Source organism: Natator depressus, chromosome 8, assembly GCF_965152275.1.
Source record: "Natator depressus isolate rNatDep1 chromosome 8, rNatDep2.hap1, whole genome shotgun sequence".
Lineage (NCBI taxonomy): Eukaryota > Metazoa > Chordata > Testudines > Cheloniidae > Natator > Natator depressus.
This window is the reverse complement of record NC_134241.1, coordinates 15,722,273-15,746,821: the sequence shown is the minus strand read 5'-3', so window position 1 is coordinate 15,746,821 and position 24,549 is coordinate 15,722,273. Positions and strand designations below refer to the sequence as shown.

The following is a 24,549-nucleotide window of genomic DNA, read 5'->3' as shown; positions in this document are numbered from 1 at the left end:
AAAATTGGGACAGTGTATCTATTTTTGGTTTATCTATAGCACCTATCACTGTGGTATCTAAGAACTGGAAATCCTAAATCAGACTGTGACTCCAGGGAACCTTAGCTCCTTTGGGATTATTGAAGTTTGAAAGCCATTTAAGTTTATCATTCTTGTGATGAAGGATTTTTTCCTCTCTCTGTGTGTTTCAATGTTCCATCCAAACTAATCCATGAAAGAATCAGCTCCACCACTCCAAATTCACTCAGTTCAATAGTTCCCTGAAATGAGGGTGTCTGGGAGGCAATAATGGGTATAACTGAACCCTGCGAGGCCAAAAGACTCTTCCCCAGAAAGGGAGGGGAAGACAGAAGGAAATATGGGCTTGTGGGAGGGGCCAAGATGCAGGCAACCCCATTGGGGGCAGTGTTCACCATGAGGAAAAAGTAATTAACAAGAGGAAGGAGTTGTGTATAGGGATCAGGCCTCAATGGAGAACATACCTGGCTGACACCTATGGGGGTGTCAGGGCCCAGTGTCGGTTTAAGAAGGCCCAGAGTGAAATGGATTTTTTCCATTTAGGATTAAACCATGGAATCATGTGCAGATTGTATTGTGCTCAGACACGTTATAAAACAAAGTGTGGAGTAGCAAGCACCTCTTGTGGTAAATCTTACAGATTTCCAGATGGCTTTTGACAGCATACACAGAGACAGTCTTTGAAGAATTAGGGCATATTATGGAACACCAGCAAAAATAATTAGACTAATCAAGGATCAGTATGATAATGCTAAAAGCGCAATCTGAGGTGGTGACAACATCAGCCAACAATTTGCAGTGAAAACTGGAGTAAGGTAAGGGTGTATTATGTCCTCACTATTACTTGCACTTGTCATGGACTATGTCATGAAGAAAGTAACTGCAAAAGGCAACCAAGGAATTTTATGGACAAACGATAACGCACAATTGGATGACCTTGTTTTTGCTGATGATATTGTCATGCTTAGTTCTTAAAGAAAAAAAAGATACAGCTTTTGGCAGATACAGCAAAGCAAGCTGGTTTGTTCAACCACAAAAGAAGACAAAATATATAGCTATCCATGTATCAAAAGTAATCATCAGAGTGGATGAAGACACACTAGAAATAGTATGTTATTTTACTTATCTAGTGAGTGAGATGTACAACGATAGTGACACCACGTTAGATATCAAGCAACAAATATCAAAAGCACCACACAGCTTTCATAAACTTGAAAAGAGATGGAAAAGTAGCATGGGCTTAAATTGCAGCTAGGGAAGTTTTGGTTGGATATTAGGAAAACATTCCTAACACTCAGGGAAATTAAGCACTGGAACAAATTCCCTACAGAGGTTGTGGAGTCTCATTCATAAGAGCTGATTAAGAACAAGCAAGTTAAACAAACACCTATCAGGAATGGTCTAGTTATTATAGAATCATAGAATCATAGAATATCAGGGTTGGAAGGGACCTCAGGAGGTCATCTAGTCCAACCCCCTGCTCAAAGCAGGACCAATCCCCAATTAAATCATCCCAGCCAGGGCTTTGTCAAGCCTGACCTTAAAAACTTCTAAGGAAGGAGATTCTACCACCTCCCTAGGTAACGCATTCCAGTGTTTCACCACCCTCCTAGTGAAAAAGTTTTTCCTAATATCCAACCGAAATCTCCCCAACTGCAACTTGAGACCATTACTCCTTGTCCTGTCATCTTCTACCACTGAGAATAGTCTAGAACCATCCTCTTTGGAACCACCTCTCAGGTAGTTGAAAGCAGCTATCAAATCCCCCCTCATTCTTCTCTTCCGCAGACTAAACAATCCCAGTTCCCTCAGCATCTCCTCATAAGTCATGTGTTCCAGACCCCTAATCATTTTTGTTGCCCTTCGCTGGACTCTCTCCAATTTATCCACATCCTTCTTGTAGTGTGGGGCCCAAAACTGGACACAGTACTCCAGATGAGGCCTCACCAATGTCGAATAGAGGGGAACGATCACGTCCCTCGATCTGCTCGCTATGCCCCTACTAATACATCCCAAAATGCCATTGGCCTTCTTGGCAACAAGGGCACACTGCTGACTCATATCCAGCTTCTCGTCCACTGTAACCCCTAGGTCCTTTTCCGCAGAACTGCTGCCTAGCCATTCGGTCCCTAGTCTGTAGCTGTGCATTGGGTTCTTCCGTCCTAAGTGCAGGACCCTGCATTTATCCTTATTGAACCTCATCAGGTTTCTTTTGGCCCAATCCTCCAATTTGTCCAGGTCCCTCTGTATCCTATCTCTGCCCTCCAACGTATCTACCACTCCTCCCAGTTTAGTATCATCCGCAAATTTGCTAAGAGTGCAATCCACACCATCCTCCAGATCATTTATGAAGATATTGAACAAAACCGGCCCCAGGACCGACCCCTGGGGCACTCCACTTGACACCGGCTGCCAACTAGACATGGAGCCATTGATCACTACCCGTTGAGCCCGACAATCTAGCCAACTTTCTACCCACCTTATAGTGCATTCATCCAGCCCATACTTCTTTAACTTGCTGACAAGAATACTGTGGGAGACAGTGTCAAAAGCTTTGCTAAACTCAAGAAACAATACATCCACTGCTTTCCCTTCATCCACAGAATCAGTAATCTCATCATAGAAGGCGATTAGATTAGTCAGGCATGACCTTCCCTTGGTGAATCCATGCTGACTGTTCCTGATCACTTTCCTCTCGTCTAAGTGCTTCAGGATTGATTCCTTGAGGACCTGCTCCATGATTTTTCCGGGGACTGAGGTGAGGCTGACCGGCCTGTAGTTCCCAGGATCCTCCTACTTCCCTTTTTTAAAGATTGGCACTACATTAGCCTTTTTCCAGTCATCTGGGACTTCCCCCGTTCGCCACGAGTTTTCAAAGATAATGGCCAATGGCTCTGCAATCACATCCGCCAATTCCTTTAGCACTCTCGGATGCAACTCGTCCAGCCCCATGGACTTGTGCACGTCCAGCTTTTCTAAATAGTCCCTAACCACCTCTTTCTCCACAGAGGGCTGGCCATCTACTCCCCATGTTGCGATGCCCAGCGCAGCAGTCTGGGAGCTGTCCTTGTTAGTGAAGACAGAGGCAAAAAAAGCATTGAGCACATTAGCTTTTTCCACATCCTCTGTCACTAGGTTGCCTCCCTCATTCAGTAAGGGGCCCACACTTTCCTTGGCTTTCTTCTTGTTGCCAACATACCTGAAGAAACCCTTCTTGTTACTCTTGACATCTCTTGCTAGCTGCAGCTCCAGGTGCGATTTGGCCCTCCTGATTTCATTCCTACATGCCCGAGCAATATTTTTATACTCTTCCCTGGTCATATGTCCAACCTTCCACTTCTTGTAAGCTTCTTTTTTATGTTTAAGATCCGCTAGGATTTCACCATTAAGCCAAGCTGGTCGCCTGCCATATTTACTATTCTTTCGACTCATCGGGATGGTTTGTCCCTGTAACCTCAACAGGGATTCCTTGAAATACAGCCAGCTCTCCTGGACTCCTTTCCCCTTCATGTTAGTCCCCCAGGGGATCTGACCCATCTGCTCCCTGAGGGAGTCAAAGTCTGCTTTCCTGAAGTCCAGGGTCCGTATCTTGCTGTTTACCTTTCTTCCCTGTGTCAGGATCCTGAACTCGACCATCTCATGGTCACTGCCTCCCAGATTCCCATCCACTTTTGCTTCCCCCACTAATTCTTCCCTGTTTGTGAGCAGGAGGTCAAGAAAAGCTCCCCCTCTAGTTGGCTCGTCTAGCACTTGCACCAGGAAATTGTCCCCTACGCTTTCCAAAAACTTCCTGGATTGTCTATGCACCGCTGTATTGCTCTCCCAGCAAGTATCAGGAAAATTGAAGTCACCCATGAGAACCAGGGCGTGCGATCTAGTATTGCTTAGTCCTGTCTTGAATGCAGGGGACTGGACTAGATGACCCACTGAGGTCCTTTCCAGTCCTACACTTCTATGATAGGCACTGACACAAAAATAGTTTTCTAACATTGGCAACATGTCTGTCCTCCTTTACGGAGCTGAGTCACGGAAATCTACAGCTAAAGCATCAAACATGGTAAGATCAAAATCTAAGTTAAAACATCAAACATGGTAAGAAGATGACAATGGAGGGCATATTAGGAGAGGCATTAAGGATGCACTTCTATGGCCAGTGATAACGTGGAAACCCCCTGGGAAGAGAAAAAGAGGGTGACCGAGAGAAACTTAGAGAAAGAAGCCAAATCCACCAGCGTGACACTCAGAAGCGTGAAGAGATCAGCCCAAGACGAAAACAAGAGGCGGGAACTGGTGCCTATGCACTGTGGGTACAGGAGGGTAAGAGGGGGACGGACCGCCCGGGGGGAGGCATGCACATGGCCCCAGGAAGGGCGAGATGCCCCGGGGGAGAAGGAGACTGGACAGAGCTGAGCGCACCGCTGGAACGGCAGGGAGCAGCACCAGCGGCTAGGCAGGCCCGGAGGAGTGGAGCTGAGGTAGATGACGAGCCCCAACACACGTCCTCTCTAGCCGCCAGGCGCCTGGCTCTTTGTGGCAGGCAGCTGCTGGCTTCTCTCCCAATGGGGAAGGAGGAGGAGGGTGGAATTGCCCAGCATGCAGCGCGGTGGCCTATCGTCGGCCTCCCTCACTTTCCGGCCAGGGGCTAAGATGGCGACTCCCATGCACCGACTCATCGCTCGGCGGCAGGCGTGAGTGCGCCGGGCCGGGGGCTAAGGGAGGGTCCTCGGAGACAGCGGATCCCCGAGGGGCTTGTCTTCGTGCGGCAGCCCGAGAAAAGCGGCGTCCCGTGGGCAGGGGAGTGGAGGGTTGGCTCGGAGGGGAAGCCTCAGGGACGCGGGCTCTCCTGGGAGGGGGCGCCTCGGAGGGGAGTCCCGGTGGAGGCGGTGATGCTCGTGTGCGTGGGACCCCTCGGGAGGTGTGTGGGGAGCAGAATCGCTGCCTTCACCCAACCCGGAGAGCCTGCAAGTGGGGTGTGGAGCAAGCCCTTCGGGAGGGGGGCGGGTAGCGGTGGCTGGCCAAGCCAGTCGCGTACGCCGGGGGCCGTGGTATAGGCGGTGATGGGCAGTAGATAATGCATTGCAAGTGTACAGGACCCCTCAGCCCCTCCGGTGTCTGACGTGCACCTTGCAGCACTGGAGTGCAACCCCTCCTCCCCCATAGGGGGACAGTCCCACGGTTAAAGGGCCGCAGCGTGAGAGCAGATTTTTCTTCTTTTAAAGTTGTAAATCTTTCGTTGGGATGGATAATGAAGTACTTCCTCCGAGAAAGAGCTGACTCTACCCTGTCTGTGCTGACTGTGAACTGGGACGGGCCTGCTGCTCACTGATTCCTAAAAACAAATTCTATAATGTAGATTGGAAGGGATTAAGTTAACCATGGTACAGAGCCTTACAGGAATAATAAATACTCTTCACTTCTCTAGCTCCTTGCATCTGAGGATTTCAAAGCTCTTTACAAATGTTAACAAACTAAGTGTTTCGCTATCAGTGTGAGATAGCTAAGTACCACTACAGATCAGCCCCCTGATAAACAAAGAGGTTAAATGGGCTTTTTTCTCCCCCTTTTCAAAAGTTCAGAAAATATTCTGCTTGTTTTTTACACCAGAAATTCAGATCTTGTGTGTTTTGGCAGACTATGGTGATTAAAGAACTAGTGAAATGATGGTATTACAATAGTAAAGAATGAAAGCTGAATGACTGAGAGGGGAAGATGTCTCAGTCCGATTATTTAAAACTCTGGTTTTGAGTAGTTGTTAACACCAATGTCTTATTAATCAATCATGGCATTCTTTCAACAAAATGTTAAAGGTTGAACACCCCCACCTTTCAGTTAAGGTGTGAGAACTCACAATACACCAGTCTGGGAGATTCATGAGGTCCACAAGTAAACCAGTAAACACTATTTTAAAGTTTAACGAAAGAAAGGCAGAAAAAAATCATGTCGGGTTTATTAACACGTCCACAGAAGTGCACACAAAAAAGCATAAGCCTACATTTTTGTTTTTAAATTGTGCAGGTCACCTTAAAGTATCTTGGCCAAAGTAATTTCAAATGAATTTTTTTGTTGTTAGCCTTTCAAGCCAAGTGAGCAAAAGACAAGCCTGGGAGAAAGTACATCAAATGTCTGTTTAGGGTTTCACTGTAGTATTTGGGAGTTTATTCCCTGTAACGATTTGTCATATTTGTCTGTTTCAGTTGCGATAATAAGGGGTGGATAGTGTTATTGCATTTCTTCCTTTTTCCAGGATTATGTAGTTTTTCCTTGCTTTTCAGTGGAAAGTTTCATAATTTCTGATGATTTAGGAAATAATTATTTCCCTTTCATTTTGGAACAGTCTCTCCATTTCAACTTATCCTTTTACATGTTGGTTGTATGTGTTTTGCATTGTGCTATGTATCTCCTAGCTTCCATTTACAGTTTATAGTCACTGATCCCATGTTCAGTATGAGCTTGCCTTAGGCCTTGTGTACACTACAGTTTTGTCGACAAAAGTTATGTCGACACTCAAAAAACGCTATCATAAAAATCGGTATTGCATGTTCACACTCATTTCCTCTGTCAGCAGAGCACGTCCACACTTGGGGCACTAGCATGAACAGTGTGAGCAGTGCACTATGAGTATGTATCCCACAGTCCAGTGTGACACCTTCTGCCGCTAGGTCTTGTGGGAAGGTGGAGCAGATCGTGGCGCATCTTGGGACTGGGCTTTATGTCCTGTGATGCATTGCTTTCTGTCCCAGCATTCCATGGGCTTCCGGCTTTCTTTTGCAGAATTTTTCAATGGCCCTTCTTTGCTGTGCACCCCGGCATCTTTGTGAGAAGGGATGGATCCCGCACTGCTCACTTATGCTCTGATAACTGTCATGAAGACATCGCGGATGGCAGTGCAGTTAATTGTGAAGAAGACTCCTAGTTGCCTGACATGCTGTGTGGTATGCATAGGAGCAACTTTAGATTGCTTTTGGCATTCACAGAACAGCTGCAGAGGGTAGACTGTTGGTTTTGGGCTCTGGAAGCACTGACTGGCGGGATCGTATTGTCATGCAGGTGTGGGATGATGAGCAGTGGCTACAGAACTTTTGGATGCAGAAAGCCACCTTCCTGGAACTGTGTGCGGAGCTCGCCCCAGCACTGTGGCGCAAGGACACCAGAATGAGAGCTGCCCTATCAGTAGAGAAGTGTGTGGTAATCGTATGAAAGCTGGCGACTCCAGACTGCTACTGGTTGGTCGTGAATCAATTTGGATTCGGAAAGTCGACTGTTGGGGCTGCATTAATGCAAGTGTGCAGGGCAATTAATCGCATCCTGCTACGAAGGACCGTGACTCTGGGAAATATGCATAAAATAGTGGACGGCTTTGCAGAAATGGGTTTCCCTAACTGGAGGGGCACTAGATGGCACGCACATTCCAATTTTGGCACCAGACCACCTTGCAACGGAGTACATCAATAGGAAAGGGTACTTCTCCATGGTGTTGGAGGTGCTTGGTGATCACCATGGGCGTTTCACTGACATGAACGTGGGGTGGTCCAGGAAGGTGCATGACCACGCATCATCAGGAACTCTGGCCTGTATAGAAAGCTACAAGCGGGGACTTTCTTTCCAGACCAAAAGATTACAGTAGGGGATGTTGAAATGCCCATAGTGATCCTGGGAGACCCGGCGTACCCCTTACAGCCATGGCTCATGAAACCTAACACAGGAAACCTGGACAGCAGTAAGGAGTGGTTCAACAACAGGCTGAGTAGGTGCTGGATGACTCTGGGATGTGCTTTTGGTAGATTAAAGGAGCGCTGGCGATGCCTTTATGGCAGGTTAGACCTCAGTGAGGATAATATTCCCATGGTCATAGCTACAAGTTGTACATTGCATAATCTTTGTGAAGCTAAGGGTGAAAGATTTGCTCAGAGGTGGAGTATTGAGGCAGACTGCTTGGCTGCTGATTCTGAGCTGTCAGAGGGGGGCAATTTGAATCGGGGAGGCTTTGAGGCAACACTTTGAAAATGAGAACCAATCATGTATATCTCTGTGATTGGTGCTGCAGTGTTACATTACATGTAGTTTTCCTAGGAAGCAATGGTGACATTTGGGGTATTACATTCTAGTAAGCAAATGATTAAAATGCCTGTGTATGTATTGGTAGTGCCTGCTATCTCAATTTGTAGGAAACAAATAAAGATGAATTACCGTTCAAAAACTTTGCTTTTATTGTACAAGAAACAGCACACAAAGGTGCTTGGTGGAAAAGGAGGTACCAGGGAAGGGCAAACGATCTGAGCTGTGGGTCCAGCTATCGTTTTTAAAGTTGTCCTGGGGAGTGGAGTGAAGGGGAAACTAAGAAATCCAGGAAAGCAGAAAGGACTGTGCCGGTGGAGTTTGGGGAGGGGTGCATGGAAAAAAGTTCTGAATGTGCTGCAGAGGAGGGTGGGCACGCATCTGCTCAGTCTGCAGCATTATTAAGGGCTTCAGCATCTGTGGTTGCTTCTCCGTGACTTTAATCATCTGCTCAGTAGCATCCTTAACAAACTTCTGATTTTTTTTTTTTTTTCTGTCTTGCCTTTCAGCTTCCCTCCACTCCTTACATTTCCTTTTCTCTGCATTGGAGAAGAGCAGTACCTCCTGGAACATGTCGTCTTTGCTCCGACTTGGGCTGCCTTTTGTCAACAAAACTTAGTAGTGTAGACAAGGCCTTAGTCTTGTCCATTTCACTTGTGTGAGATTTGCTATTAGGGCTGTGGTTAGAAATCTGTAGCAGTCTAGTTTGTTTGATCTGTTTTTTCCCGGTGATTAGATTGCTTTTAGATTTTGATTTTATTTTGGTTTGGGTGGAATTGTCTGCTTTTTTGGTCAGGAGATGAGTAGTGTTGGGACCTGGAAGTGATGGTATGTTTTTGTTTGGTTTTACAGTCTAGTTTTCTAGTGTCTTCCAACAGAGAACATATGTGCTGGTTTGAGTTGGCACCAAAAGCTGAATGTTTGTTTGTGTTTGCATGTTCATTAAGTGGAGGAACTGTGCTAGTTCTGCTCACATATGGCATCTGTGGCAGAGCCAGAAGTCTAAGGCCTGGTTTTGTTCAAAAATTAGATCAACCTAGCTATGTCGCTCAGGTCTGTGAAAAGTTTTGCATCCTTAGTTAGGTTAACCTAACCCCCAGTGTAGATGCGGCTAGATTGACAAAAGAATTCTTCCATCAACCTAGTTACCTCCTCTTGGAGATTGAATCCAGTTTTTTTTCTGTCAATGTAGTCAATGTACCAAACTTCCTCCTCCTCTGAGCTTCAGTTGAGACAAGACTGATTTCTGTAGGAGTTGGCAGGGAGCTGATGAAGCAGAAAAATCTTCCCTCTCTACTAATCTTCATGGAGGAATAGGCAGGCGGCATGAGAATCTTCATCTATCTCTTAGCATGTCTAAAACATATATTGCTACAGTATATAGGTGTTTCAGCCCCTCTTCTTAGTCGGGGCTGGTAGCAGTATCTTTCCATTAGTTTGGATACCCCTCCAGCACATCCAAACCTATACGGTAACATTTTAGGAGCAAAGATCTTTTTTAATATTTGTCTATTAAGTGACATCCACCACATAAAATATATCAGTGATGGTTTACTAGCTGTTTGGGGCCTCATTTTGTTTACAGCTCCATGTATTCAGTAGTTTAAATACACCTAGTTAACCTTAAGTTCTTTTTTTAACCTTTGTAAAATTTCAAGTAGAGTTATTTTACTAGGCTAATGGAGGGCTGACCATTGAGTGCAATGTGCGTCTCAAGGCAGTTCAGTATTCACAGACAGTCTCTCGGTGGAGTCTAGAAATGGAGCTTGAGAAAATAAAACTTTTAAAAACCTTTCAGTAGCCCTAGAATCTTGTTCAGCCTACTTACTAAAAGTACTGTTCCCTACTGAAATTAAATTCTCAAAGTTAATTGTGTGCAATTAATTGTGAGTCTTACTTTTTCCCTATTGAATCTAAATTAGCACCATTTCTCCTTAGGGCTACTGCAAGAAGCCAGAGAAGTTTAGTCTCGAAAAGGTGTTGGATGTTATAGACAGGATGACTATTAGAAACTTGATAGACCTGGGAGCCTGAGTAAGTGATGACAAAGGCCAATGAACCATGCCATTCTTCTGTACCTCAGTAGGTGACTCATAGTTCCACACCAAACCAAAACATCCATCAATGCTAATAGCCTCTCTCTCCTCCTTCCTCCTATCCTCCTCCTCTTTACTGTGTCTAAATGCTAAATATGGAGTTAGGAATTTTCCTCTTTCTAGTAGTATATGACTGTTGTATATATGTGGCTCTGAATGGACTGAACTTTCCAAAGTGAGTCTTTCAGTTGAGGGAAGAGGGGTAAAAGGCAGAGCTGAAAGGCAGCTTGGTGCAATAAACTAAGCAGAAGACTGGGAGCCAGAAAATCCTAGCTTTAATCTTGGCTCTGGCACCAATTTGTGATGTGACCTTGGGTGAGTCACTTAATATCTCTGCTTTAATTTCCTCATTTGTAACATTAGACTAATACCTACCTCATGGGAGTGTACATCTGAATCACAGTAAAAGTGCTAAATATTTTATTTTAAAGCTAAAGAAATTAATGAGGTGTGGGAGGGAAAAATAAAACAGAGGAAACAACTTTACCTCCTTTCCTGTGTCAGTGAAAAGTTGTTAGTGGGAACTCCCTTCTTCAGGATGAGTATATCATCAGAGTCTCATTTAACCTATATTAAACTGAAAGGAAGCATCTTTTCCTCTGTGAATTCTAGCAAAGTATTGCAAAATTCTGTGAATATTTACCAGTGTGGGCTCAAAATTATTCACCCATGTTTACTATGATGATGGTGAAAAATTAATAGTTTACACCTTCTCAGGAAGCAGGTGAGTAAAATTTTGCATGGCTAACTCTAGTGAATTATGCACGCAAGAAAGCCAGAATCAGGTTATACTTGGGATGGACAGAGTAAAATGTTACCTTTGAACTTCACATGCCTCAGTTGCATCTTTTGTGATAGCAGTCATTAATTGGCTGCTGAAATTGTAGGATTGCTCTTCAATTTCCCACAAGGAACACAGTGTCCTATTTAGTCTGACATTCTGTCCTGCCTCTAATCACTAGACTCCCACGATTTGAAAATTAGGCTGCCCAAAATGTTGCAACAAACTGACTCAATGGATAGGAACAGATTTTTAGGTGTTTGTTTGAAAAAACTATGGAGGCAGGTACAAATTCTTTGGAGATTGTAACATCAAGTACAATTTACTAACATTTATCTATGTTTATGTAACCCTATTTCACACAGTTGGTGCCGGAATATAAAAGATGCTGCCAAAATATTTGCCAGTTAGTTTGGGGCAAGAATTGTGTTTTCCATAATTGAATTACCTTAGTTCACTGGCTGAAACTTAAGAATTGCTCCACTTCCATTTTTCTTCAAACTCTTTAATAGTTGCTTATGAATTTTAAATTCTGAAGGGAATGGGAAATTATGAACTCCCAGTAGAGTGAGGAAAGATTGAAAGAGAGACCAACCAATAGGAGTTACTAAACTAAAATGCTGGCCACACACCACTTGCCAAGAGCCTAGTGTAGTTTAGTCTTTACCACTTCAGCAGAAAGAGAGAATTGAGAGCTCCAGTTCTGGAATAGAAAAGTGTCTTTGTGTTCATTCTGATAAATAACTGATACAGGAACATTCCAGTAATCACAAAGGACCCAATCCTGCCATTGACTATATGCAGACATATTCATGTGCTTGTCTGGAGCTCCAGTGAAATGCAGGATTGTTCTGACTTGAGAAAAGCTAAAGCACCAATAAATACAGGCAGACAGTTGAAGCTCAAATTAAACAAGACAAATACTTTGTCTTAGGACTGGTATGCTAAAATGCGCGATGTAATTTTCAATAGACAGTGTTGATTGTGCTTAAATATCCCAACTTTAAGTACAAACCTGCTCTTAAGCAAATTCTGTATTTTTGTAGGGAGGCCAACAAGCAGCATGTGAGATGTCAGAAGTGTTTAGAGTTCGGACATTGGACCTATGAATGTACAGGGAAAAGAAAATATCTACACAGACCATCAAGGACAGTTGAATTAGCAAAAGCTCTGAAAGAAAAAGAAAACAGACTATTGTTGCAACAAAGGTAAGATCAGCTGGGCTAAAGCTTAAAAGCCATTAGCAGAAGTATGTATAGACTGTATTTGGAAGATTGTAGTAGCGTGGTCAGTTTTCTTTGTGTGGTTTTTGTGTTCATTCTCTTGAGTCTGTATGTGTAACTCCCATTAACATTAATAGTTACTGTATGTACATCAGAGGATATATATATGTATTCACAAGTTATTTGGTCAGCCTCCCCCTGTTATAACTTAGGTCAAACAGGTTTTTTAAACAAAAATGGGTCACTGGAATAAAGTCAAAATAAGTAATGGGGCCTTTATGTAATGGGGCATTGTTTTCTGGGCACCTTGATCGCTTACCTTATTACATGTTTACATGGGGCTTAGAAAACAGTTTGTGTACATCTTTTCTAGCGTGGGGACAATAATCACAATTAGAAAAGTATGTGATGTGTCCATTTTTGTAGTCTCACCATAAATGTCCACCAACAAAAACATAAGTGCTACGTTAACAGTGTATCAGGAGCATAGTTTTTCCTTGTATTTAGTTTTGAAGAATAAAAAGAAAATAGGGGAGCAAGATATGGATTCATATGTATTGCCAATTCTTTATTCCTAGAAATATGGGGATACATTTTATTGGATTAAAAGAACTACATGCTTTGCAGTTTTGACATCTGAGACACCTGGGCAGGTGATACCTGCAACCAAGAAGAAATAGCCAAATTGGACTTTGCCTTAATCTGAAGTGTGACTTCACTTATTCTTTTGGCCCCTAGATAGAATTTTGTTGTTTCTCCCAGCGAAGAAGAATTCAGTATTCAAACATTTCACCCTTTTAATCAAAAGTGCCTTCAAAGAGAAAATAATTTAATGAACTTAGAAGCTTTCCAAAATGTTGAACATAAAGGGATATTTCATATAATTTTTATGTCAACCATCCTCCTAGCTGTTATCATATACTGAATAGCAATGGTACTCACTATTGGTAGCAATGGTAGGAACACTATCATAGGCAAGAACTAATGGCTGCTGATGTGTTGAACCATGTGTTGTGTAGACTTGTTTTAAGCAGGGTTAGACAACACAGTGCTTAATGCCATTGGCCAAGTGAAGCCCAAGGCTTTAAGGTGTCTTAAGCATTTTAATTCTAACTTTATTTTTCCCTTTGTCAGTTGCTTATGACTTTCTAAATCTTTATTCTTTCGGGGCTGAAATTTTCTATGCAAGTATAACACGGACAGACCCCGGTTGTCGGCGGGGGGATCAAACCTGGGACCTCTGAAGCTTAATGTATGAGCCTCTACGGAATGAGCTAAAAGCTTTAACTGAGGCAGTAGCAGATTCATTAATCTCTAAGTGGTCTTGGTGCCACTAAAGGGGACAGAACATCACATCCAGAAGGTGTGGGGGTTACACAAGGTCTCCACCGAAGGGTTAATTTTCTTTTAAAGTCTGAGCAAAAAATGGTTCAGCCATTTTTAAAAACGTGAGCGGTGTGGAGGAAAATACTTTATTATAAAAAAAAATGTTTTAAACTATTTCTTTTTAAAAGGTTTAATGTGGAAATAGTTTGGCATTAGAAAGGTGAAATTTGGTATGAGGCTAATATTTTATGAGATGCACTTTTCAGTGGTGCAGTAAAAACTGGTTTTGATTTGGCAGTTATGAGTCTTTGAAAATCATAGGTGGTGCATTAAAATTTTTTTTTAGCGCAAGCACTTTTAAAATAATTATTTTCTAGAGAAAGGGGGATGCGATGGCAGGGGGTGAGGGTTTTTAAAAAAAACTTGATAGGTGTGCATAATTACAGCATAATGAGATTCAAAATCTATTTCACTTATGTTATGACCTGTGTACATAATGATTTTTTTGGACTTTTCTTAAAAAACCCCAACAAAAAGCTAGGACATTCCATATAAAAACCTACATAGAACAATATGGTTGTAAAAGCAATGCGCATTTACAAGGGCCAGAATTAAAGCCATTGTGTCAGTCTTAACATCTTCATTTTTTGACAACTGTAGTTTTTTAAATGGAATAACTGCATATCTAATATAGCCTTGCACTGGCAAACAAGTCCCGTTGTCCAAGACTAGGTAATGTGAAAATAATTTTGCATTATGATCCTTCTAGTTAGTTATTAACCTAGATGGAGGTTGTGTGACCTAAAATCAAGGAACTTCAGTACAAAGTAATAATTCTGATTATGAAGCCCTCTAAGACATAATGACTGTGTGCTTTTAGACACTTAAATTTATTCCAATTTTGATGCAACATTTGGAACATATTTCCTTGTCCCTATTTGTTAGGTATCAAGTACTGTACAATAGCTGGGGTGAGGAAGGGAAGTGAAGTAAGAACGAAATGTAAAGATACTTTAAATACTGCAAATAATGTTCTTAATGAAGACAATGAAAAGAGAATTTTAAAGGCTTCTAAAATTCTAAAAAGGTTGCTGTAAGATTCTAAAAGAGGAAAACTGAATTACCGCTTGTTTAAAAATGTAATACGTTTTATGTAGTACAAAGCTGAGACGTGTAATACCTCCTCAACATCCTGAGGGCAGACACCCTGGCTTTTCTATAGTGAATGATGACATAAGTACAGTACCAAATGGAGGCTTGAAAGGTTTCATTCCAGTAGCTGCCAAGTTTTGTGCAACTCTGTGTGACACATGTAAATTACCCAATTTTTAATATTTGTAACTAATTTGCATACTAGCACGGACTTCAGCTATGTGATTCTGTGTAGGGGAGGAGTGTGGATTTAATGCTCATGCATCTGTAGAGAATTAAGATCTTGGTTTATCTATAGGGCAGCAGCGGGGCAATAATAAAACAACACAGGTTTGATCCCACAATCTTCAGATTTATGCCATTGTCCTCTACCATGGCAGCTATAGGAATAACTGATAGGGGAAGCTTACTGTTATCCCCCTGTGGAGCAGATTGTCGAGGGGGAGATAGCACACTTTATTACTGGGTTAGACAACTGCTTGTGAATGCAGAGTATGAGGATTCCTGATTTGTATTGCTGGCTCTGGGAGCCGAGTATGGTAGAGTAGAGATTGCATAGCCAAGTATAATAATGTCTCTGTCATCTGCAGAGTTTGAACCTGGGAGTTCTGGATTTAAAAGTATAAGCTTCTACCACTTGAGCTCCAGGACAATACACATTAGCATGGAGGCAGTAGCAGACTCATAAACTTCTGTCTGGGTTGGCCACTAAAGTGGGACAAAGAATCTGCACTCTGTTATCATGGGTTAGGCTAACACATAATCTAGGCCCTTTCTTCTGAGAGGCAATTTGGCAAATTAGAGACCGGGGTTGTATTCTCAGCTTTGCCTGGTGTAACATGAATGAATGATAAATGCCTCCTCTAAGGTGGAGCATGAGGCCCTGATTAGTAAAGGTTGTGGAGGTCACAGAAATATGGAGAACAATTAGTAAAAGAGTTGGGATTAGAATTTGTGAGCTCCTGGTTTGTAGTTTAGTGAACCCTCTGTATGGCTACTGGGGATTATGTGAGGAAAGCACTCCTCTTGCACACAGACCCATGACGTTTTACCAGTTGTTTAGGAATGTTTGACATCTTGCAATATGCTCATGCATTTTGCAGGTCTGTGTGACGGTAGGCAAGTCTGCATTCTCCTTGATGTTACCTACCACCATTTTATTAAAATATTATGTTAAAAAAAAAAACCATTATTTCGGAATCTGTATGGATGAGCTCTGTTTTCTAAAATCCATTGTTGCTCATCTTTTAAGTGAAATGTGAGTAACTGAATTGTAAAAACCAGAAATAGTTTTTGCTTCTATTTATCTAAGTTTGCTTCTAATATTAGGCCTTGATTAAGGAAAGAATCCCTTTTTGGGAAAGGTCTTAAATCCACTGGATGTCAAATGGGACGTAAATACAAGCTAAAGTTAAACATATGCTTAAAAGCTTTCTGGAGCCAATGGCTCAATGGGCTGCTGTGGTTAAGGCATATCAGTTTCATAGCCAACAGTGTACTAGGGAGTGATGTGGCCAGCATCACATCAAAGATGGTGAGTAGAGGAAACCTTTCAGTGTGAAGTCAAGTGATATGCATCTGAAGAAGTGGGGTTTTTATCCACAATAGCTTATGCCCAAATAAATCAGTTAGTCTTAAAGGTGCCACAGGACTGCTCGTTGTTTTTGTGGATACAGACTAACACGGCCACCCCTCTGATACTTGGTACTCAAACCCAGGATCTTCAGGACTGTAGCTGAGGACCTTAACCACACAGACACGCTACTCCACTCCCCGAATAGGGATGGAATTAATTACATACTTAAATGCTATGCAAAATAGAGGCCTCGTGGTTTACTTCTGCTGTTGGCTGAAAGGGTGATATGACCATATGAATTGAAAGGGGAACAGTCATGGCAAATTTGGCCTAATTCTGCTACTTTGTGGAAATGTTTTCTCAAAAGTTAAGACCAACAGAAATCTCCTTCGGAATTAAAAAGGAAATCCCATGGAGAAACTATTTTGTTAAACAAGCATTTCACTGCAGTGTTTGAAACCCAAACTTTCTATCAGTGTGTGAATGCATGAGGACCTGAAAGTGAAATAGCTAGATATTATTAATAAAAATGGACTGTTTTCTCTCCATTGCACAGGAGAGAAATTCATGAAGAACGTAAATGATGAAAGCTAATTTAGATTTTGAAAACTTAGTTTTAATAATTTGAGGTATTATGTAAAGAAAACTTGTACACATCTTTTTTTCACACCGACAGTATCACTTTAATGTAAAGAACCCTTAGCAGAAGGTAACTGAGAGTGTGGCATACTCAAATACAAAAAATGTTTAAAAGGGTAAAATACAACAGCTTTTTTTAAGTTATAGGGAATGTCTTCTTGGGTTGAAAAATGGCTGAAAGTGAATGTGCCAAGTGAACTTTAGTCATTACAACCTACTGTTTACTTTTCTGCCAGTGGGATGATGATTTTCTATTATAAATCTCAACTCCACTATGCACCTGTTTACTTAATTTTTCCCACTGCATTAATCAAAGCCATTGTTTTTCCCTCCCCTTAATTAGAACTGGAGAAAGTACTGCAGAAAGGAAGACAAAGAAAAAAAGGTATGTGGGAAAAGATTAAAACTGCAGCTATTCCATTGCATTATGTTGCACTCATGACGGAGAGGGTAATTTGAAAGAGGGTGTGTGGGATACGGAAAGTAGAAATTGCAGTGAAGGTTGTTTATTGCCTTTGGCCTCCTTTAAGTAGTCATGCTATGAGCATTTGAAGTTTCTCCAACCCCTTCACCTTCTAATTCTCTGACTTCACTTTTTCCTTTTTGATCTTCCCTTCTCTACATACTCTTCCCTTTAGTAGAAAAAAATATTCCTTCCTTTGGCTAGAAGGGCATTATTTTGTATTTCAAATAAGTGCAATAATTGACTACGGTTTTCCAGTTAATAATAGTTCTTTCTCCTCAGCTTGCTGTTCCTTCTCTCTTCCCCATTCCGAACTGTCATCTCCCTCTAAAAGTTTTTCTAGCGACTGTAAACAAAACAAATCCAAACCCAACCAAACAAAACTATCATTGACACTAAAATTGGATCTTATGAAGCAGTGTTAGCGCTGCTGGGAGCCCACAGCTACACCAGTTTCATTATTGTGTTAGTATAAAAAACAAGTAGAACTTTGTTATAAGGTTGCCATTGGTGCTGTAATGTGTTCAGTATCTGCGAGCAACATTTTTGTGAGACAATCCCAAATGGAAATATGGTATAACCGTCTTCTCCCACTTCTAGCTTAGTGCCTCCTTTATTGCTGCTCTGCTGATTGAAACAGCCACCCACGCTCCACTTCAGAAAACACCCTTGGTGTCAGAATCCCTCCTTTAAGGGAGACTTGCAAACAAGTTTAAAATGTTGGTCTGGTGTCCTTTTCTTTGTATCTTTATGAGATTATATATATAAGAGGCCAGAAAGGCTTTTTTAAAAAGCCTGTATTTACCATAAGATATCAAAAATGTCAAGACTGGTTTTACTGGTGGATTTCTGGGTGAGCTCTCAGCTCAGCTGAAGAGGCAATGTTTTTTATTAAAGATGTCCTTTTATTTTGGAAAAAATATTTTAGACTTTATTTTTACATTGATAGACCCATTTTTTTCTTTGCAGATCACCTTTAAAACATTACACATTCTTGGTTTGAATTGTTTTCTCACGTGTTATAGGCCTCTTCAGATCCAGCCACAGTATTCATTTATTTGCATATAAGGCATCACGTTCACTTACTATGCATTAGGAAGAGTTAAATACAAAAATACTCAACACAGCATGTTGTTGTATACTTAAAATCCTGAAGTTAAGAGATGCAAAAGTTAAGGTTCCAGTAGCATTGCTACAGGCTTAACCAGAAAAATATGAAATGACAAAACTCCTGCAACTGTGCCCCATAACTTTTAGGTTGCTTTGGGCTTTCTTGTGCCCACACTAGCCCTTACCACTTCCCTCATGGCACTCTTTTGGAAGGTAGATTGCAAACCCCAAGACACTTGGTCTTGTACTCTGGCTGATTCTGCCTCCTTTGATCCATGGGTCTACTGCTTATTCTGAGGCACTTATCTGTAGTTGTATCTAGTGTGCAGTATCAGAGATCTGATTCGGGTTGCCTTATATAAAAACTCATTTTATTGATACATTATTGAAATGGAATTTCAAAATCAATGCATCTATTCAGATACAAAATATAAAAAAAATGTCTAGATCATGATCTAAAGGTTACTTTTCTTACACTATCTAAGCCATGTGTGTATCACTGCCTCTTTCAAGGAAGTACATTTCTTCATCTGCCCCAACGATTCATCCCCCTTGTGTAACCAAACCAACAGACTATATATTATGTAACCTTCTGAAAGCAAGTACAGTAGAACCTCAGAGTTACAAACACTTTGGGAATGGAGGTGGTACATAACTCTGAACAAAACTTTATGGTTGTTCTTTCAAAAGTTTACAACTGAACATTGACTTAATACAGCTTTGAAACTTTACTATGCAGAAGAAAAATGCTGTTTTCCCTTTATTTTTTAGTAGTTTACATTTAACACAGTACTGTACTGTACTTTTTTTTTTTTTTTTTGGTCTCGTCTCTGCCCGATTGCATAATTCTGGTTCTAAATGAGGTGTGTGATTGACTGGTCAGTTCATAACTCTGGTGTTTGTAACTCTGAGGTTCTGCTGTAGATGATTTTCTGCTTCCTATCCCTGGCCCTTGCCCTCTCCCCAAAAATATTTCTGTCAAGGGAATAGCTATTAGACATTATTTGAAAGTACCCACTCTACTACCTATGTAGTGATCCATCCTAATGATTCCGAACACCACTTTAAGATGTGGCTTTTATTAGCTTATTTCCTGGAGATTCCTTCCTGAGCAGCTGTATATAAACTGCCCTCAATAGAAAAAACAGCTGTTTGGGGGGAAAAATACATATAACAGATGTATATTAAGATGTTAATGGCTCAGAATATCATAACACACGGCTCCACGTATGTCAGTTTGACACAACTGTGGGTGCACAATGAGGCAGAGTTAACGTAGTTGTTATAACCTTAGCTTATGAATTTCCTGACTTAGTGATTTTCAACTAAGCACCCTTAATCTTATGAGAGCATTTAATTTCCTTTTTTCTGGAGAAAAGCGAACCTATGCTTCATATTTCTAGCACTTTACATAGTACCAGTTAGGAATGACATTCAATTGACTGAATGGAATGAGAGCAAGGTGAGCTAGCATCTTTGGTTTTTGGCTGAGGTATGTTTGGAAAACCTGTGTTGTTCATTTTTGGCACTTAGTAGCATTGTCCATACCAAAATCTCAAACTGCTTAGGAGCAGTAGCACACCTGCAATAGCTTTATCTTAATGGGAAAATGACTGATTTTTAAAAATCAGAATGAAAGCTTGGAGTTTGCAGAATATGAATTCAGAAAAATGGCAGAGCATGCAGGCCTTCATGATATTTACCCCCATATTCATGTTTTTTCTTTGCCCTTGATAAAACTATTTTTAAAGGATTTGTTTTTCTGAAAGTTTCCCTGAGATTATTAAAATCTCCATCCCACAAAATGTTACTGTAGTGGTGGACATGTTGGATTCCTTCTCCCTCAGTAGCTTGGGAGCAGCATCCCTTGGGTGAAATTCTGACCCACTGAAGTCAATAGTAAAACTCTCACTGACTTCAGTGGGGCTAGAATTTCATCCAGGGAGAATGTACAATAATGTGTCAAAAGAGCAGATCTTCATTAAGCTTTTCTAAAACCTTTGTTGTCCAAAGTCATTTTTTCCTATCACTTAAAACTTTTATTCCCTCTCTCCCACTCTAACCAAGCAAAGACCCCAGTCCTCAGTAAGGATGATACCTGTACCAAGTTTCAAACCTTTGCTTTTTCTCCTGTAGTTATGTTTTGTTTTACAATGGGGAAGTATATATTGTACTGTCCCATTACTCAAATGGCTGAAGGGTATTTGTTCAAAATAGAAGCAAGAAAGTGGAGGAAATACCAGCTTCAGACAAAGTCATGTCTGGAAAGTTTGAGCCCAAATGGTGAATGTTTTGAGCTTATAAAAGCAAGCTTGTAATGAACATTGTTTTTTGTAGTTGTGCCTTCAGCAGGTCTGTTCAGTGACCACTGTACTGGGAAGAAACTCTCTCACCTGTCCTTTTCATGTTTCTTGTAGGTCTAAGAGCGTGACCAGTTCCAGCAGCAACAGCAGCATCAGTTCAGCTAGTGATTCTTCATCCGAGAGTGAAGATTCCTCTACCTCTTCTTCTTCTGATGACAGCGACAGTGACGAAAGCTCCTCCACTTCCTCATCCTCCCCATCTTCAAGTAGTTCTTCCTCTTCCTCAGACTTCGAGTCAGATTCTAGTTCCTCCAGTAGCAGCAGCACCAGCACAGACAGCAGCTCTGATGATGAGCCACCGAAGAAAAAGAAGAAGAAATAGCGCGGTGCCATGTTCGGTGACAATGTAGGACTGGTATTAGTGAACGATAATGTCATTCTCTAAGGAGGTTTTGAATACATTATTGCCAAACAGCTTAACTGGTTAAAATTTCTACAGTTTAAAACTTTCTAAGTGTTTTACATATTCGTCATAGGACATAAAAAGGTATACATGGCAAGTGAGACTTATTGAAAGAGTATTTTTGTGGTTAATCCTTTAATAGGAAATTTTACTTTTTTAGTTTAAAAATCTGTCATCAGATTTGTTTATATGACCTAAAGTCCAGTAACCCTAATGTTTACATGCCAGAGAGCAAAACCTTCTTGTTTCAGATTGTGCTGTATACACCATATACTGACTCTCCGTTTACAGCAGCTTCATTTATGTTTTAGAAAATCCTGTAAACTAGTTAGGGAGGAAGAGGAATAAGAGCTTCTAAACCATTGGCTGTGTAGTACTCAAATAGCATTACCATTATCTGGCTAAACTGAATGCACAGTATTGCTCAGAGGGTGACTTCAGTCACTTTGCTGAGAAATATATTATACTTTGCTGCTGAGCTTTTCTCAAATGGCTTTTCCTGAGATTTCCAGGTCAAAGATTAATTGCAACATAAAACTTGTATTAGCGCTAATTTGTTAGAGATCCATATGCTGTTTGTACTGTACAAAGGCTTTAGCTAGTCTTTTCAGCTTTGCCTGTTTCCTGAGCTCATGGAACTGTAACGTTCTCTGAGACAAAGAATGTCTCTTGCAGCAGTAGCATTGGAATAAGATGAAGGTTATGGGCAGGGGCTGCGATCATAATAACTGATGCTGCTTAGGAGTTTCATCTTTGTGCCTTTTTTATAAAATTAAATGTATCCTAAAAAGAGAGGGGCCATAGTGGTGTCTCTGCCCCACCCCCTCAACTCATTTAGCTTTCCACACAGAATATGAGTCAGAGAATTTGGAGAAATGGTAGTACCATAAATATAATCGAGGCATTATTTTCAAAGCAAGGACAAAAAGCTATTTTCATTGGAAGTTTGGTAAGAAAAAATGAGTCACCTTTAAATATAGTTCCCAAAAGGAAGATATTTCCCTTTTGCTATTTTTGCAAAATTATTATGTAGTGTAAGATTGTCAATTTACATTTGTTGGGCACATGGTAGCTGGCATTATAGTCTGCAGTATAAAATGATTATTTGGCTCAGTCCATTATTTTTACATAAGAAGTTTGTGCACATTCGTGAAAGAAATGAAAGAGGCATATTAGCTAAAAAACCCAGCAAACTAGCATCACAACCCTGCATATTGCAAGATGTCTTTTGCAAGTTGCTAAATAGAACTAATTTGCTGTTGTGGTGAATTTAAGCAGATGGCATTAGTCATTTAATTTTGTGATGCAGTCTCCTTTTCAATTTCTTATTGATGGAGTTCCGTTTTTTTGGGACGGGGCATCATATGTGAAAGAAAATTCTTAGATATCCTGGTTTAGGTAAAATATAGTAATTAAACTATTTTTTATATTTTTATGGAAAAAGTAGTGTGTAGAATTACTTTGGAATAAAATGTGCTTCTATTTAAATGTTTGAAAATATGTATGTTGTGTGTTTTAGTCTGTAATCATTGCTGAGTTTTACAGAACACGCTGAAGACTGTAAATAAAACTACCAGGAAATTGTTTGTCATCTTAGAGAATGTACCATTTAATGGGAAAAGTTAATAAATTATTAAACACTGTTTGCTAAGTTTATATTCATTGGAATATACTGTAAATTTACTGATATGGTGGAGATTGAGGAAAATAACTTTAGAAAATGGGCACACTTGCCGATCCAAGAAGCTGTCTGCAGGAGATAAGACAAAACAATACAACTGCTAAAGAGATTAAGGAAACCTATGTTTAACTTCTGGTCTATTGGTCCCTGAGCTGGGAGGTCTAAGGAGACAGTATGCTATTTCTCAGGATACTTCATATCATTCAGTAGTGATTAAGTGGTAGGCCATGAAATGAACTCCTTCCAATATTTTATAGCCAAAAACATAGTAGCTTTTTATGTAGTTAATTAAATTTATTTATTTTAGATCACTTGCTCTCAGATGTGATATTTCTGCTTAATTTTAAATCCATGCTCCATTCTGTTTCATTTATCCCCAGCTGTTTTTATCTTACAGGGCAAAACCCACCAGCCTGACCAGAGCTTTCAGCCATCCAATTCTTACTAGCTCAAGTCCTGATTTGCTCTTAAAAGGATATTCTATTTCACTTTGATTCTGCAAGGAAAGGTATTTCTTTAATCACCATCTTCCAAAGCTCTAAATTAGGCACAAATTATAATTAATTTACAAAGATTACTGACTAGAAATTGTTACATTTACTCAGTAGTTATTGAGACCTGTACTGCTTTAAACAGGCTCAATTTAATGCCTCCCCATTACAAGTAAAACTGCCATTGCTAATTGAACTGAAGCAATTGATGCAGTCTAGTGGAAGAATGGCCTCAGGAGAAGTGTCATATTTCAAGGGGAAACATTGCTGACGGATGGAAAAACAAAAGGCACAGGCAACTTGATTTTCTAGTTTGGAGTTTTATTAAATCAAACATTTGTGAGAGCTGGACTTAGGTTTTTGATGCCCTGAGAGCACGTAAGAGGGCTGAATGTGAGATGGATTTGTAGATAGGATTTTCACTAATAAATAGGAATTTCTCTAATTTAAGAAGGTTTCAGAGTAGCAGCCATGTTAGTCTGTATCTGCAAAAAGAAAAGGAGCACTTGTGGCACCTTAGTCTCCTTTTCTTTTTTCTAATTTAAGAAGTTCACTTTAAAAAGAAATGATACTGAACATCCTACTCTCAATGGGTCAAATTGAGTTTATACAAAAAAGATATTCTCCCAAGCCCTGTTCTCTCACTTGAGATGCCACTGAAAGCTGCTTGTGCAGATCTTCATAAGTTAATTTACCCTCAACTTTTTTGTATGGTTTGATCAACAGTAAAATAATCAACTTGATGTTTTGAAAAACGAAGGATTTAAAAGGGGTATTCTGTCAAAGTGGAAACTTAAAAAAAAAAAAAAAAAAAAATCAAGGACTGCAAATTTAAAAATGCTTCCGGCTTTTTTTTTTCCGCTCCTCTGTTGATGTTTATAATGGTATTTTCATCAAAGAAGAAACTGTGTATACACAAAGTGCTGTTAAATGCACAAAGTAAATAAACTGCAAAAACAGATTTCTTTTTTTGCAAGCACTTTTAAGTTATAGGAACCTGCAAGATTACATTTAACTATAGCTGTTACAAAATTTTCAGGCAATTAGGATATTGTTTCCTCCTTGATAGTATTTTTGAATAATGTTGATATTTAAATTATAATAAAGCCTCAGATTCAATACCCTGTTGAAATGCAGTTCACATGTCTCAGAGTTATTGTGTCAGGCTGGCA

General features: G+C 40.6%; 1 protein-coding gene across 1 annotated transcript; it reads left to right on the top strand.

Moving 5' to 3' along the window:
- Nucleotides 1–4,575: 4,575 nt before the first annotated feature.
- ZCCHC10 (zinc finger CCHC-type containing 10) lies at nt 4,576–22,855 on the top strand. Its single transcript, XM_074960505.1, has 4 exons — nt 4,576–4,706; nt 11,997–12,158; nt 17,210–17,251; nt 20,857–22,855. Exons 1-4 carry the CDS (start codon nt 4,612–4,614, stop codon nt 21,122–21,124), a joined length of 567 nt encoding a protein of 188 aa, XP_074816606.1. The 5' UTR covers nt 4,576–4,611; the 3' UTR covers nt 21,125–22,855.
- Nucleotides 22,856–24,549: the final 1,694 nt, after the last annotated feature.

Coding starts and splice junctions, on each gene's coding strand:
- ZCCHC10 (XM_074960505.1), top strand. CDS start 4,612: ATGCAGCGCGGTGGCCTATCGTCGGCCTCCCTCACTTTCCGGCCAGGG. Junction 4,707..11,996: donor CTCATCGCTCGGCGGCAGGC/GTGAGTGCGCCG, acceptor GTATTTTTGTAG/GGAGGCCAACAAGCAGCATG. Junction 17,252..20,856: donor AGGAAGACAAAGAAAAAAAG/GTATGTGGGAAA, acceptor TGTTTCTTGTAG/GTCTAAGAGCGTGACCAGTT.